General features: G+C 39.3%; 2 protein-coding genes across 2 annotated transcripts in view; both read left to right on the top strand.

Moving 5' to 3' along the window:
- The first annotated feature begins 235 nt into the window (after nt 1-235).
- On the top strand, nt 236-4652 carry LOC110830939 (hatching enzyme 1.2-like). The gene is made up of 4 exons (XM_022066383.2): nt 236-701; nt 902-1107; nt 1737-1921; nt 2116-4652. Exons 1-4 carry the CDS (start codon nt 357-359, stop codon nt 2544-2546), a joined length of 1167 nt encoding a protein of 388 aa, XP_021922075.1. The 5' UTR covers nt 236-356; the 3' UTR covers nt 2547-4652.
- Nucleotides 4653-6814: 2162 nt separating this feature from the next.
- LOC110830942 (Cadherin 86C) overlaps nt 6815-16418 on the top strand; it is a 30833-nt gene continuing 21229 nt past the window's right edge. The window contains exon 1 of the mRNA XM_022066387.2: nt 6815-6995. The gene's annotated coding sequence lies outside the window, so the exon portion shown is untranslated. The remainder of the gene's footprint in view (nt 6996-16418) is intronic.

A 16418-nucleotide genomic window follows, 5' to 3' on the forward strand; every position in this document is an offset into this window, starting at 1 on the left:
AGTGTTACATCCTCCGCCTGTTTCATCCGCTTTGTTTCGATCATTATAATATTCGGTGAAGAATACGAACTATGGATCTTTTCACCAAATTTCCTCCAGCCTCCTGTTTTTCGACACCGAAATAAATGCGTGTCATCGAAATTATACAAAGAAGTAATTGAATTTTATAATTACATATGTTTCTAGCTTCACTTTACTCAGATCGAAAGTTAATTTGTGGTCACCCTGTAATTCGTGTTATCTCATAGTAGTTAAGAATTAGCCCTACGTCACTACAGATTCGTCTGTTTGTCGCCTTGAACATTTCCTTCCATTTTAATCCCAGGTGTGTAACGAGCTGTGTCAGGCCGTCATGTATGATGCTTAAGATTTCAAACGCCCTGTCCACAGCCAGGAAGACGATGTTCGGACATTACTGTTTAGTATTTGTTGCTATCGGACACCTTTACAGTGTAGAAGCAAGTGTAATTCGCCATCTTTCGCATTTAATCACACACAATCGCTCAGTGGCAACAGAAGAGTTGGACTTGCCACAAAGAAGAGAACGCAGCCCGTCACAAGGCTCTTTCTTGACGTCTCTGCGCCCGTCCCAGAATTATGTGGTCAACAAAGCTCCAGCCCCAGCGCCGCTGATAGACACCGAGGAAGGAAATTACTTCGAGGGAGACATTATATTGCGGCCGGAGCAGCAGTTGAGCTCAGTGAGTATTTTTCGTAGCCCGCGTGGGGGAAGGGAATGAAATACGAAGACGATTTCTTTCGGAAATGCCATAACCACTTTATACCACATCCTCCCCAACCATTCACAACCAACTTATGATTCGATGTTGTAGAAAATTAATCAATCACGCGATATTAGTTGATTGTCAGACCTGCTAATTGTACAAGTTTGTCCCTTGAGGTGCAGAAGAAGCTGATGGAAGGTAAAGGGGCGAGAATGCTATGGCCCGGCAGGACTTTGTACTATGACTACAGTCATGAGTTCAGTGCTCAGCACGTGGCAATTATCGAAAGTGCGATTTCCGACTTGCAGCGTGAGACGTGCGTGAGATTCGTACGCAGGACCACTGAGCCTACTTACATTCTTCTGCGGAACACAAATCGAGGGTACGTAAACATTGAAAGATTACAAACTTTAATTTTACCTGTGGTTTTGTATGGGTGTGAAACAAGGTCTCTCACAGTAAAGGAAAAGGAAAAGAGTTTGATGATTTTTGAGAACAGGGTACTTAGGAGAATAGTTGGACTTGGGAGGGTTGAAGTAGCGGGAGACATCAGAAAATTGCATAATAAGGAACTCCAAAGTTACTTCTAAAGTAACAAAGAAGGATGAAGCTAGGGGGAATGAGATGGACAGGGCGTGTGAGGTAGATTAGAAATGCGTACAAAATTTTAGTTGGAAATCCTGAAGGGAGGGGATCAGAAGACCTAGACATAGATGGGAAAATCATAGGGAAATCTGATCTGGATTAGATTCAACAGGCTCAGGATAGGGACACGTGTCCCTGATTCTTGTAGCATGGTAATGAACCTTCGGGCTCCATAAAAGACGTGGAATTTCTTGACTAGTCGAGCTAACTATTGCCTTCTCAAGAAGGTTTCTGGTCCATGGAGTTATATTTGTATTGAATAATTTTATAAGCACGTGTCTTTAGTTTAATTTCCTACTCGAAACCTCATCACTCAATGAACGCGTTTCTGAATATCAGCTTCTTAAATGCTTGAATATTTCTCAGGTGCGCATCTCAGGTTGGCTATCATCCAATAGGGAGCGGAATTGATCTTTACCTGAGTTCTCCTGGTTGCCTAAAGACTGGCACCATACAGCACGAGCTGCTGCATGCCTTAGGCTTCTGGCATGAACATACTCGACCTGACAGAGACAGGTTCATCAGCATCTTCTGGGACAACATCATATCCGGTGCGTACCGCCATTGCCTTCGACATTCTGGGTAAATTAGGGTCCGCGACCCGTGTGTTGTGGATTATAATAGCAGAAGTGAACATAAGAGATAAAAAATTGATACTGATATAAATTTGAGTTTTAGGATGCTTGGTACGACGAGGCTGTGTGCACTATTTTTCGTGTAGTAAATTTTATTTATTTGTGCTCAGGAAGAGAGTTGAATTTCCGGGCTCGATCTCATTATGAGCCCCACGAATGGCTGCCGTACGATTACCATAGCGTCATGCACTATCGAGCCGTCGCATTCTCCAAAGACAGCATCAGCGCCACCATTGTGCCGAGAGATCACAAAGCTTTTTTCACTATTGGGCAGCGTGTACGTTTCAGCCCCATGGACCTGGCGAAACTGAACGTACTCTACAAATGCGGCTCCAACTATTATAAAGGAAATGACATGCTCGTAGAATCTCCACTTCCGGAGTCTGAAAATGTCGTTTCTTCTAACGAGAAGCCATTTTCTGGTACAGAAAAGGAGACTTCCTCTTCGAAGTCTAAGGAAGACATCTCGTCTGAAGAAGATTTATTTTCTAAGTCTGGTACAGAAAGAGATTTGTCAAATTCGAAGCCGTCTGAAGAATAGTTTTAAGCGTGGTTAAATCTGAAATGGAGACAAAGACGATACAGCGATTTGTTGTGGGCGAGGTCTCTTAACAGTCTGCTGAAGACACTGGACAAACGCGAGGTATTCTTCCCCACATTCTCAAAATTACTCTTATTGTCCCTATAAAGTCTAATACTACGATGCGACTTCCAGTCTTCTCTCTGCTCTGTCCACCTCCTGTTCATCTTGAATGCTTTTTATCAAAGTCTCGCTCTTCCTGTACTCCTTCCTGGTGGCATCCACCCCACATTCTGTTAGGACCGACCATCTGTTGTCTGCCATTCTTTGGACATGTCCATACTCTGTTAACTGTTTCATTTTAGATCGTCCGAAATAGAATTTTGTAAAATAATCTTTTGCATAAAAAAACAAAAATTTAGAATTATGTTATTAAAATTCGTGAATTACTGATAATGAAACAGGGATAAAACGTTTATTTGCTGTTTAAATACTTAAAAAGTATGTCCTTTTTTGTCAGAAAATTTATGAGACAAAGGGGAAGGCAATAATACTACCAGTGCATTAAGAGTGCCACCAGAAGCTATGTTCCTGGAAAGGAAAACACTTCGTATAACAAAAATAAAAAAAAAATCAATTGTCTATGTAGCGCCTGTAAGTTAGATTTGAACTAGAAATTCCAGTAATACTTTTTTACGAAGTTCTCTGCAGGTATATTTTTATGAATAATTTACAGACTGTCCGAATCCTGCAAGCGTTAACCTAACGTATGCAGCTTTTAAGAGTTTGGCGTAAAACGTCTTAACAACTTCCTAATTATCAGTGCTAATTAACCCCAAGTGTGTACCCGGAAATTAGGAACAGAGCGCAGGCTCGTATTCACTTGAAGGAAGATAATTTTGTTGTCACACTGTTGATGTTTCTCGAGTCGAAATAGATCTGGGTTGAGATTATTTCGAGAGAAGTGAGATACGCTCCCACATGCAAATAATACGCTTTGAATTCGTGAGAGCAGAACAGTTGAGAGCAAGGCCGAATTAAGTCCACTGCTCGTGTATTCCTGTGTGTTCATACACGAGGACGTCTCACTGACTACGGAATTAACGAAAGAGTCTTAGGACCGAGTAACCAAAAACCATGACTGCCCGCTTCCCCTCCTCTGCAGTTTATACCGGGGGCAATTTCTTAAATCATTTAACGATGCTGTTTAAACTGAAGACATTATATTGTGTTGAATTATGGATAGGTGATCATGAACGATTAATAAGTGAGGGTTAGGAAGGGACAGTCGTGGAATGTTTTAAAGAACTATCCAGTCACTCACCTGGAGTGACTGAGGATTACGACTATTACACAGCTGAATAGCTTAACGACGACGAATGGCAAAGGTGAATGATGATTTATTTCAGAGGAAACGATTATGAGACTTAACAGAATTTGTTCAGAGGAACGGAAGAGGTACACAAAGGATGTCTGAACATCCAGTCTCTAGGGCGAGATTTAGAAACGTAACCTCCAGAATACGAAGCGACACGGGATTCACATGCGAAGTGGAAAATGTTTCCGCTGCATCAAACCGTTTGATTACGGTTTTCTGTTCCGTGACTCTGCAATTAGAATTGAAATGGGCTACACCCGTTTCATAGGAGCTGAGCCACTGTTGCATTGCGAGCAACTGATAATTCAGTAGCTTCCGGACGTGTGGCGTGCAGGGACTTACTGGGACTTGAGGCTGAAGGCCCCGATTGGCGTCTGGAATGAACGAGCCACGGGTGTGTGTTCGTGAAGGACACTGCAGGCTCTTCTCGATATCAGATGACCCGTGAGCGCTGTCTTATTTCATGTGGAAAGATAACATTGATTTTAAGAAACAATATGAGAGTGTGGATTGGGTTCATGTTGCTCTGAATATGGTCCTGAAGCGGACTCTATTGAAGATGTTAATTAAACTTCTGATTCCATGAAAGCCTTAAGATTTATTGATCAACCGAGCAACTGAGAGCTTATCATGCTCAGTGGAGCAATACACGGAAAGGCAAGATCATTGTATTATTTTGTAAATGTGTTTGCCCTGTTATAAATAACAAGAAATATTTTTAATCGATTTTCTGTCTAACCTTTTGAAGCACAAGCTCGTTTAAAAATATTAAAAGATTCGGTTCCTACCGCGTGGTGTTTTAGGCCGTTGTCAGCGTTTCGGAAAGACGTACCACTCTCATCTTTTTTAAGATGAAGGCGGCACGTTCTGCCGAAACGGTGACCACAATCAAGATTACGCGGTGTCACAATGCAGAAGACCACTATAGACATCTTTACTTTCTTGAGACTCTCATATGATTTTACCTTACTACGTTTGTAAACACAGAATCCAGTTTCCTAAAGAATCGAAACGGACTTCCTTTCCATTTCCTTTGCAGTTCGTCCCATGCTCTTGTAAACTTGCTTCTAAATCTGATTTCTTCATCTCAGAGCCTTAGTCGTAGAATGGAAATGGCATTGTGGGAAAAAAGAAGGGTAGCTTTTGTACATTTGTGCGGAAGACTTGAAGACAGACCGCGACGAACTCGCTGCCAGTCTCTTCAACATGCGTGTCTCACGCACTAAATCGATACCGCGGGATTTCGGACGTTAATGTGCGTGACAGCCTCAGAACAGGGGGAAAGTGCCAGCCGTGCAAAGTTGCAGATTACCGTTTTATTTGTCTCTTGAGATACCTAGAGAGGTTTTGACTTCCCTCAGAAAGCACTGCCAAGGTCGAGTAGAAGTTACTGCACATAATGACAACGACCGGGGTTCGATTTTCGCCAGGAGAGGGATATTAATCTTTGACATCGTGTCTGTCTGTACTGCCATAGACCCACCCGTCCAACGGCACCACCAGAACACAAGGTTCCAGCGTTACCGCTACGCTCACCTGGTCGGAGGAACTCCTAAAGCGGCCAGGTGTTCCCCTGTTGTAGGTGGTGTGACGCGTAGAAGGGTCGGTCTGTGTTTTGTGGGTAATGATTTGTTCACTGTCTAATGTATTGTCACCTGTCCCTGTCATTACTCTAATCGTTCCGTGTCCTTCCGTTGTCAGTCCAACGGTTGAAATGCCGTGTGCCACGTGGCACACACTGCAAACGGATTATTCGATTTTGTCATTCAGCTGTGTGCATCTGCGAAGGTTCTGGTCGCATAAAGCACCCCTAAGAGATAAATTTGTCGACTGGATTCAACTACCTCAAGATAGGGACATGAAGGTTTACCACCTAGTTCGTAAACACCCGCTTCGGACATTACCCAAAGCTAGTTCAATCATTTCCATATCATAGTAACATTCTCCTCTAAGATATATTTTAGTATTATTATTATCATATCTAAGTGAGCTTTTAGCGAAGCTATTCCGAGTAACATTACGTATTTTGATCATGTGTTTTGTATGTCCTGGAGCCACAGTGACTTAATTGCCTAATTATATCAGATGAATACGAATTATGAACCTCCTCTTCATGCATTTTTCTCCATCCAGTAATTTACTCTGCGCTTGAAGTTATTTGTAAGAAACATTACCCAGAACGCTTACTTTTCAGTGAAACATTGGCGAGGTTGAGAGAATATTAATCAGCGTTCGAGTTCCATCAGTGACTGGGAATTTATCTCTTCGTAAACACCCGCTTCGGACATTACCCAAAGCTAGTTCAATCATTTCCATATCATAGTAACATTCTCCTCTAAGATATATTTTAGTATTATTATTATCATATCTAAGTGAGCTTTTAGCGAAGCTATTCCGAGTAACATTACGTATTTTGATCATGTGTTTTGTATGTCCTGGAGCCACAGTGACTTAATTGCCTAATTATATCAGATGAATACGAATTATGAACCTCCTCTTCATGCATTTTTCTCCATCCAGTAATTTACTCTGCGCTTGAAGTTATTTGTAAGAAACATTACCCAGAACGCTTACTTTTCAGTGAAACATTGGCGAGGTTGAGAGAATATTAATCAGCGTTCGAGTTCCATCAGTGACTGGGAATTCCTTGACAAACTGAGCGACTATCATTTTATGTAGACAGAGTTGGAGTTGTGTGGTGATTTCAGTAGCACCATCCTGTACGTCAGAGGCATCTGCCCCATTATCCAGTGCCCGGGCTCCTCAGTTTCTAAGTCTGTTAGACGGGTCCCGAGTACTGCGCCTTGTACTTGCAAGTCCGATACAAGGGGGAGGGGTTGGTCAGTTCTGGCATAGCGTGCAGTGTCTAGGGCGAGGGAGGGCGCTCTGACAGACGCCGGCGACCTGTTCAACTCCCCTGCGTCACTCCAAATACGAAAGTTGCTGTGGGACGTCAGTAGGTAGGGAGGTTGTTGATTGCCAGCGGCAGTTACTGGTGTGTGGTGGTGATCTGTGGACACGTGATGTGCTACTGGTGCGCTCCCTTTCACTGTCGATACTTCGGTCCTGCTCCCATCGGGAAGTGAACATTTGTAAGTTCCATACAGTTCCTTAATTTACATATCCTAAAACTAACACACACTCTACTGAATAAAAATTTTCTTGGATATTATCCATCGTCTAGTAAATATAAAACGTAAAACGACGTTTCGGAGATGGGACTCTATCTTCGTCTTCAGGTTCCTACACAGTTGGGCCCACTAGATAGAGCTAATCTCTATCTCGTTTTACGTTTTATATTTAGATTTGATATAACACACACTCTATTCACTCGAACAACATGTTTAGAATCGATTTCGTCATAATCAGGTCCAATTCCCTGCTTCTCTGTCATTGAACTAAGGATCTCCGCCCCGATGTCCAGAAATAATGATGACTGTATATTAAAACGTTTATCATTTTGTTAATTCGGTTAAAAGTTAAAATGTTTATATATATATATATATATATATATATATATATATATATATATATGTATATATATGTAAACACGTGTTTCGAAATAGTTAACAGCATTACATTCATCAGATAAAATATTTACACCGAACAACTGTGTCTTAACCTGAACTCTTAAAAGAACAAAATTCTTCTTTAATGTTACGAAGTTCTCGCTGATCATTTACGTGCAAAACAGGCTTGGGTGCTCCATTGTTTATTCCTCGTGATTTACTAAAAACTAACGCATATACAGTGAATCGGAGGGAGAGGTTTGTTGTTGTTGTTGTTTAGAGCTTGCTTCTTGCGTTCTACTAATCTGTCCACAAGAAGTTGACTCTGTTCACTCTTTATGTGTGGATGACAGTGTTTGCTTCTCGGTTATATATGGTGCATCAGAAACAATAGACCTACATTTTGAATAAGAATTAGAAACTTTAAATAAATAATAGAACTCTTGAGAGACTTGCAGATAAACATGGTTCCCCTCCCTCATTTATAATCGTAATTGACGAAATGCAACACATTTTTGCTGTCCAGCTACACTTTTAGTTCATAGGAAAGAAAAAGTAATTTCATAAAGTTCTTGAAAGTTAATGGACGTCTTGCTAAATTACTTAACGTTGTCCATTAGGTAAAATTTTAACCATCACATTTAGAAACGAGAAAGTAACTATTTGAATAATGGAAGCTATGTGTCACGGTGAAGAGATGCGTACAAAATAAGTTATCAACTTTTTATTTAAAAGTCGAATTCTGTTAAAATCCATTAATCATTCCACTCAGAAGGTGGTCAGTTTGAAAGCATTATAAAAGATTTCGTATTCTATTCGCAATTGCAAGTAATCATAGCTTTTCACAAACTTTTAATAAATTTGTGTACGGATTTATAATTATTTGCACTCTATAGACAGATAAATGGACACTTGTGTGGATGTCGGTTGAACAAGCAACGATTCTATTCCATGAAACCAAATTCTTTCATAATTACAATACGAAAGAAGTAGTTTCAGTTACATGATATAAGTGAAGCGAAAATTAAAATATCCTGCAGCTTTACATAAGCCACTAACTTTTGCAGTCTATTTGAAAAAAGAAATTTATTTCGAAAAGTAATAGAAATTCATTATATTATTTACACCTGCTATGAACGTGAAAAAATTCGTAATTTAATAATAATAATAATAATAATAATAATAAGGGAATGCTTAAAATGTACTTATAGATTATGGTGAAAATGGAACGGTGTTGAAATATTGCCTTACCAACCTTTTCGCATAAAATAAAACAATAAATATTTTACGTTCTTATGCTATTCGCAGGAAACACGTCTTCTAAACCAATCCTTAAATCACTTACTCTCTAATTTCTCATTGAATTTCAACAGGCACTGCAAGATATTTCGATTATATTATTACTACACTGCTTCTAATTTGGAAGATCAGGTTGCCAACCGACCTGCAGTTTCTCATGATTTTCCTCAGCTCTTCCCGATACTTTCTGGAACAGCAGACACCTTCAAATTTGCTTTGTTCAACTTCGCAATTGCTGTCTTACGTTATACGACACATACAGTTGAAAGACGTTGTTAAATGACATAAACCTCATCCAATGAAATTCGAATGACAACGCCGTTTTCTCGTACGTTGCTTAAGTGCCCATTCATTTAATTCTCGTTCCTTACTGGTGTACGTATTCAGTAGACGAATAAAATATCTTGATTTCTTACGAAGTTTCTCTCAAGAAAAGGCATTGTCATTATTTGAATGACTAAAATCATTTATCTACAGCGAAGCTTTGTTGTAGTCTTGAAAGGCGAAGGAGGGGGGGGGGTGTTATAAATTAGAGGCTGTGTTTTGTGAGAGTCATAAAGATGGTGAAGTGGGAGGGAAGACAGAAATTGTGTGAAAACTTTATTACCATCAATCATGGTCGTCTTTGCTGAAGCCGCCGTGTTCCTGGCAAACACCAGGGCACCATACATGTCAAAACTATTAGTCATGCTATAGTGTGCAGAGAGAGACTTCGTCTATTTTAGATTTTGAAGGTTGAGTTGTTAACAAAGACAAGTTGTGTATTTTAAAATTTCAAGGCGAATGTTTACACAACAACATTATAACATCATATTAAATAGGCCAAGTTCACTCACGGTGACCAAACTGCGTGTTATCTTGGTTTGCCATATGATGATTACATGATAAAACGTCATTATATTATCTCCGTTTATTCCAGATAGTCGGCTTTAGCTCTCAGAGGGCTGTTACGCCAAGGATTATTTTATTTAACGACGCTTTGAATTGCTAAGATTATATAGTGTCGAATGGAAGGGCGATTAATTAATGAGAAAAGGATTGGAAAGGAACAAGTCGAGGAACCTTTTAAATTGAAGGTGACTGTATTTTGGCATATTTCGCCTGATATTCCGGTAGATACTGACCAACGCTTCAGTGGTGCTTACCGTCTTCCATCATCAGACTACTTTGCCTCGTCTGTCTTCATTCCAATCCTCCGAAGCCCCTCACCCATCTGTCGGACTAAGAGTCTGCGTTGTCTCGCTTGCTACTGAATCTGACAGAAAATGTTCGCGCGCGGTATAATCTTCGCCCTGATGATGGAGGCAGTAAGCACCTCTAAAACGTCGTTCAATTTTTTACAAGACTACAAAGTTCAGTATCCCATAAGACAGTCATGTACTTGATAACCTGAAATCTCACCATATCGTCCTTGAATTTTCATGGCGGTACTGAGGAAAATTACGAAACTCGTAATGAGAACAGCCGGTATCAGAGTCGAGACATGAATCCTGGGTTTCCAGAATATGAAGCAGGGGCGCTGGCCACTTGCCAGAACGTTCGGTAACGTAATTTCTGAGACTAATTGGACAAACCTGCGGTATAAAGATTATCAAATAACATAGAGTTTCCGGGAAAGATAACAGATGCAGCAGACGATTAAATCCGGGATTCCAAAGAGTGAAGCCATATTTTGAAATTTTCTAATTAATTCCGTGAAAAACGTGGATGCACACCCCAAGCGGCGCGCTGTTGTGTCTGCTCGTATGCTGACAGTCTGTTGTTTCTTCCACGGAGGGTGAGTCTGCAAATGCATTCATTGTTATAGAACCGTTGCCCAAGCAACCATGTTAGATTCATTAGGGGGAGTGACTTAGCAGGTGAGAGGGTTGTTAGCAAGCGTCTCGTCCTCTGTCTGGCGCAGGCACCATGTGTTTCGAAACACTAATTTAGAGGAAAATACACTTATGACTGTTATTGCAAATATTTGCTTGAGATTAATACTATTTAGGTCCTGCAGTTTCCAACTTTTATTAGTGTACACGTTGAATTTGTGTGGGAAAAGATTTAAACTCTTTTATGAGAATGTTAGTAAAAGTGTAAAGTCGATTCACGGATTCTGAAACTTAAAATTCACCACCAGTACCAAATTTATTTAGCCTATTTACGTCATGACTGTATTCATTCTTGACTCTTTATTTTAATAATACTAAAGTAAAAAATATCACAAGTGGATAAATAAATAAATGAACTGATGCCATTAATTTTATATATTCGAATAACTATAGAATTCGGTCCATAAATACGAGTTTTCTGAAACTGAAATGAAATAAAGTGGATGTGGTTAAATAAATTCATCATCGATGTAATGATAATAATAATGGACCGCCTATCAGATTAGCTGTAAACTTTACCGAAAAATTGTGGAAAATTTCTGTGAGCTGTTGTATGGTTCTGCAGTATAATGATCGTTAAATTGTGGGAAAGGCAATTTCCGGATAATATTGCAAGAGGAAATCTGTATGAAGGGAAATAATGAAGCCTCATATATTTAACACTTAAATTTAAATTTAGAGGTCACACCAATGGAACGTATTGACTCTCACTACGTGTTTTGTTATTGATCAAAACAGCACAATGAGGAAAGGCTTTTAATCTACGTACATAGGCCATGTGCTTCGCCAAGCGGAAATACACTCCTCTACAAAACATCGGTACTCAAAACAATTTTCCGGTGCTGGAGGTCATGGTTTAACCTTTGATACTACTCACAGATACGTAAAGTTTTAAAGGTTAACACATGTACCACCTACTTTAAAATCAGTAACTTAGATATATTTTGATTGATCTCTGAACATTTTTATTAGCAGTAAATGAATGTCGATGCCTGTTAAGTGTGTAAAATCGTAAAGGACGTGGTTGGAAAATATATGTAGGTTTATTAAAACCTCGATAAATCCGGAATAAGAAAACTTCTGTCTGCAATAAATGTGAACATGGAGGCAGTTGATTTATGCAAAATAGTAAATAGTGCATGTGGACAATCGCTTATGAGTGCTCCGTTGGAATACATGTGCTTCCGCTATTGTTTGTGAAATACATGGCCCGTGGGGTGGGGGGGGAGTTGTCGACGCATTTATTTCCGTTCCTGCGAGAAGGTTAGACTTGTTTTTACAGATGTTCGTAAGTCAAGGTGACGTGCTTTTGTGATGAACCATGATTGGCGTCAGACTGTTTGCGCTCGTGGAGTAGAGTAGGTTCTGCAGCTCGACAGAGGTGGACTGGAATTAACAAACTGCGAATGCAGGAAAGATTCAAAACGCCAGGAAACTGTTGGTCTGTGTCTTAGCATACTGCTTGCTCTGGAAGAATAAAAGTATTTGCTTTGTAGGCAAACGAATACCAACAGCAATTTATTTTATCCTTAAAAGATTAATAAGAAATTGAACTTCAACGTTATGTCGTTCGTAAACAAAGTGTGCTGAGATTTAAATAATAAAAATTATATCGTAATTACATGAATTGTCAAACTAATAAAATGATGATGATTACGACATAATAATAATAATAACAATTCCTCTGCTGCATCAAGCCAGTGTCATGTTCACTGGCAAGAAAAATGTTTTAAAACGATATTCTGAAATTCCTGTCCCGGTCGTTAGAGCATTACATGAGTAATGCACGAAATGTAACTGCCTAATTCCATAATATGAAGTCATGGAGTGAAAACATTAAATTATACGAATATGTTATTACAAATATTTAATTTCAATTTTTTTTTATCTATTTTTAATATCGACTCGTTAATATCCGAGGTATTTGTTTTTCCTTTGCAACACATAGCCGATTTGTCCTGTCTGGACACACGCCGACTGCCATTTGCCACCGTCCAGTTCGCCACTGGAGGAGGCCAACAGTCACGTGACATCTCCGTTGAAGCTCTCTTATTGAATATTGTTTCCCATTCACTGTGCTGCTGCTGTAGGTCAGCGGGTCTTGGCAAAACAGGGGCACAACCACTAAACCGAATAGGGGCGGTAAGCCCAGAACCTAACATATTTACCTGTAATGAGGTTGTTGTCTTAATTAGCCTGTACTCTTTGATAAACAAGTCTACCGCTTATATTCTGATTGGATCTTACAGCTTTTTACATGAATATGAAGGACTGTACTGGCAGCTAATCGGCGTGTTGAATAGAAACGATTTACGCACGTATTAGGTAATGGTGAATAATTTTGTAGGTTTCTGGGTGAAATATAAAGCAAGGTACGCATTTGTTACCCTTTATTTCCATGGAGGAGAGTCCTTGAGGAGCTGCCTGTCAGTTAGTCAATAAATTCTCTGTCTTATATACAAACAGAAACATATGTTTATAAGAGCCCGCTGTCGGAGACATCTTGAGCTCGGTCACTTCAGTCCACATATTCGATCCATATTTGTTTAAGATACGTTTTAATATTATCCTTCCATGTATGTCTACGTCTTCCCACTGGTCTCCATCCTTCAGGCCTTCCGACCCTAACAGTTACATGAATTGTTCGTAACATGGTATTTATTTAAAAGTGTCGACAGCTTTTATAAGACGTCAATTTATTTAACCGTTATTTTATCTGTCATCAAAGTAGAATGTTGCATCTAGTTTAAAAATTGGAAACATAAAATTATCGTCTAAAATGCATTAGGGTGTGCGGAGAAGGTTGTATTTATTAAATTCTTCCCTATTTCAACGTCAGTGACAACTACACGGCACCATCAATGCTTGGCTATAGAACTATATTTTTGTTACACTGTAGATATCGTATTCGGCATTGTCCATTGCCTGACGGGTCCGAGATTGGCTAACGCCAGTTGGCATTAAAATTTCTGGCTTATGTAAATGCCCACAGTGCTGGGCTCGTCTTCCCTTTGAGTTAACTTATTTGACATCTTTTCAGCACCGCAGAAGAATTCGGCAGGAAATACAACAATGATTTTGTTGTCTGTTTTAAGATGTCATAACAATATTCACGTGGCAGAACTGAGGAAAACCTAGGAAATTCCAATTAATGTACTTCAACTGCGAGCCGAGAGTCGAAACCGTAACTCTCAGTAAAAGATGTAGGATAGCGAAACCTGTAGCCCTGTTTTGCCCACACGTGTCGACATGTTTCCAAGGTCGGCAACTTCTCTGACATCGTTGCGTGACTCATAGCCTAATCGCGATGTGGCAGGCGCAATAGTTCTTGTTGGCGGTTTTTTAAGTCTAGAGTCAAATGTAGACAAATAAAATATAATTTTTTAGACAGACAAAGAACGAGAGGTTACATTTCTGTGAGTCTCGTCGATAATTTCACGTGTCTGATGGCGTGAAGTGCCCAAACGAAAGTTTCCATGTGCCCAAGTTGTAGTTTTTCCCCCTTATTTTGTGATTAACGACGCTTTTTAACTTAATAGGATTTGAGGTTTTCACGACATTGAGTCATCAGTGCGATGCGTCTCATTGATAATTTATATAGCAGCGTGGAACTGGCTAATAATTATAAATTAAGGATCCGGAAGGATGTGGAAAGAAGAGGTTGAGTCCTATTTTGACAAATCTTCCATAATTTTCATGGGTGGATGGCATTTATGCTATTATCCCGTGCACATACGGCCTTAAAATTTCTAAACGTAATGAAACACCGTCTGTTTTGGTGTTAACATAATATGACAGTAACTACAGACTTTGTTTCCCTTACTTAATTCTCATCTGGTAATGGCACTGACCGGCTATTATTTTTGAGCAGAAACCTTATCCCCAAAGCTTGTAAGTTCTGTTTTACATTTGTGATAAACAAACTGAGACTGAGAGCAAATACCCCGTCACGTGACCTAGTTGTGTTACCATAGAAGCCATCGACCTTAGCATGTTTTAATATTGACGACTGCTGCTAGTGGTCACTTTGCTTTCGATCGAAGTCAGACATGCTATCACAAGACCCCAACATTACTCGATGAATCAGACTCAGCGACCCTGGGACCTTTATACAGCAGGTATGGGTGGTCTGTTCCGGACCCCAAGGCGGCCGGAGGATGAAGCTGTTAACATGCTTTCATCTGAAGCTGAGATAAAGCTGTATCTCCACGCTAGCACACATCTTCATGGTATGGCGCTTAGACACAAGGATAACTTTTAACATAAATTTGGCCTAAAGAGTCAACAGTTTGTGAGAACGTAAATTTTTAATTTTTTAAGCATTATTTTTATTACAGTTTAGGATAGTTGTCTCTTTTAGTAAATTAACTTAGCTCTACACGTTTTATTTCTGATCAGCTGCATATTATTTTCATAATTCATTAAGATTATTAAATATGTAATTTATTCTTATTTACTTAGTGACATTGTTTAACTGCAGAGTTTACAATTCTGTACTTTAGAATAAAATAAGAACATATTCATTAATAATGAGTAGTTTAAGGCTTTTAAGGAGGTTTAAAGATACTATTCAGAGGATGAAGGAAAAAATGTAGGATTGTCCTGTAACTTGGCCAAAATTCAAATCTGGTACCTCTCAAACACACGTGTAGACCGTACAGATACGTCACAATTTTCGCCGGTCATCATCTTATCATCTGTAGCTGTAACGCCAGTTGGAGGCTTTAATCAAATGTATTTTGTCCTTAGATTATAATGTGAGAAATAAGTACAGAATTATGTCCTTTGTGTTGCTGTTCCATTAAAGTGAAACTAGTAACAAGTGTAAGTACGGGCTTTTTGGAAGGACTGACTTAGATGCTACTTTAAATTACTTTACCTCCTCTTCTAAGTCAACATGCATTGTTCTCTGTGTTTAAAATCCACCCCCTTTCTGTTCATTTGATCGCTCCTTATGCCTACGATCAATATGAACCTCTTCTTAGAACAGGCGAACAAAAAGCAATCGGTTCGTCGCTTTGAAGGGTCATTTGTTATTGGGTTGATGGTGAGAGCGTGTGCCCTTCAGGGGGCACCTTGTGAGGACACGCCCCACATTAATAACGTGTCCATAACCCTGAAACCTGGATCTCAGTTATTCTCTTCTATGTTTATTGACGCATAAATTAACTTTCTCTACTCTAAATTATAAGCAATTTCTAAAGATAAGAAATCATTTTTCACTATATTAATTACACGTTCATGTCGTAGTATACCGGCTAAGATATTTTACATAATTTTTAAATATATTCTTTAACGAGTTTATTAGCTGAAATCCTGGATAAAATATTCAGGAATTATGAACACTATTAATATTTATTCACAAGCTTGAAAGTTGTCAATAGGACTTATTTTGTTGCGTAATACTTATCGATTGATTGATTCGGGGGTTAATTAATGAAGTTTCTTCAAATGCAGAGATTATATTGTGTCGAAAGAGGGCTGAAGTTGATCGTGAATAGTGAAATGTAAGGATATGACAGGAAATTGCCGCTACCCACTTGAAGATGCTATCACTGCAGAGATCGGGAGAGACAGAGGGAATTTGATCGACGTGACTTCCTAATACAAGGCCTAAAGTGTTATCACTACAGTAGTCTGTTCTGGCCGTCTGTGTCATCAGCCCTAAAGATAAAGGCAGCATGTCCCTAAAAGCGTTGGCATACAGACAAAAGACTGTAAGGTCCAACAACCTAGTATACAGCAATCTGCACTCAAATTGCCTCAAATTCTACATCTTAAATAATATTATTACTACTTTAATTTGTGGAATGACGTTACATTAGCCGTCACC

Source organism: Zootermopsis nevadensis, unplaced genomic scaffold, assembly GCF_977971745.1.
Source record: "Zootermopsis nevadensis isolate Lab colony 2312 unplaced genomic scaffold, Znev_1.0 Znev_ptg000024l, whole genome shotgun sequence".
Lineage (NCBI taxonomy): Eukaryota > Metazoa > Arthropoda > Insecta > Blattodea > Termopsidae > Zootermopsis > Zootermopsis nevadensis.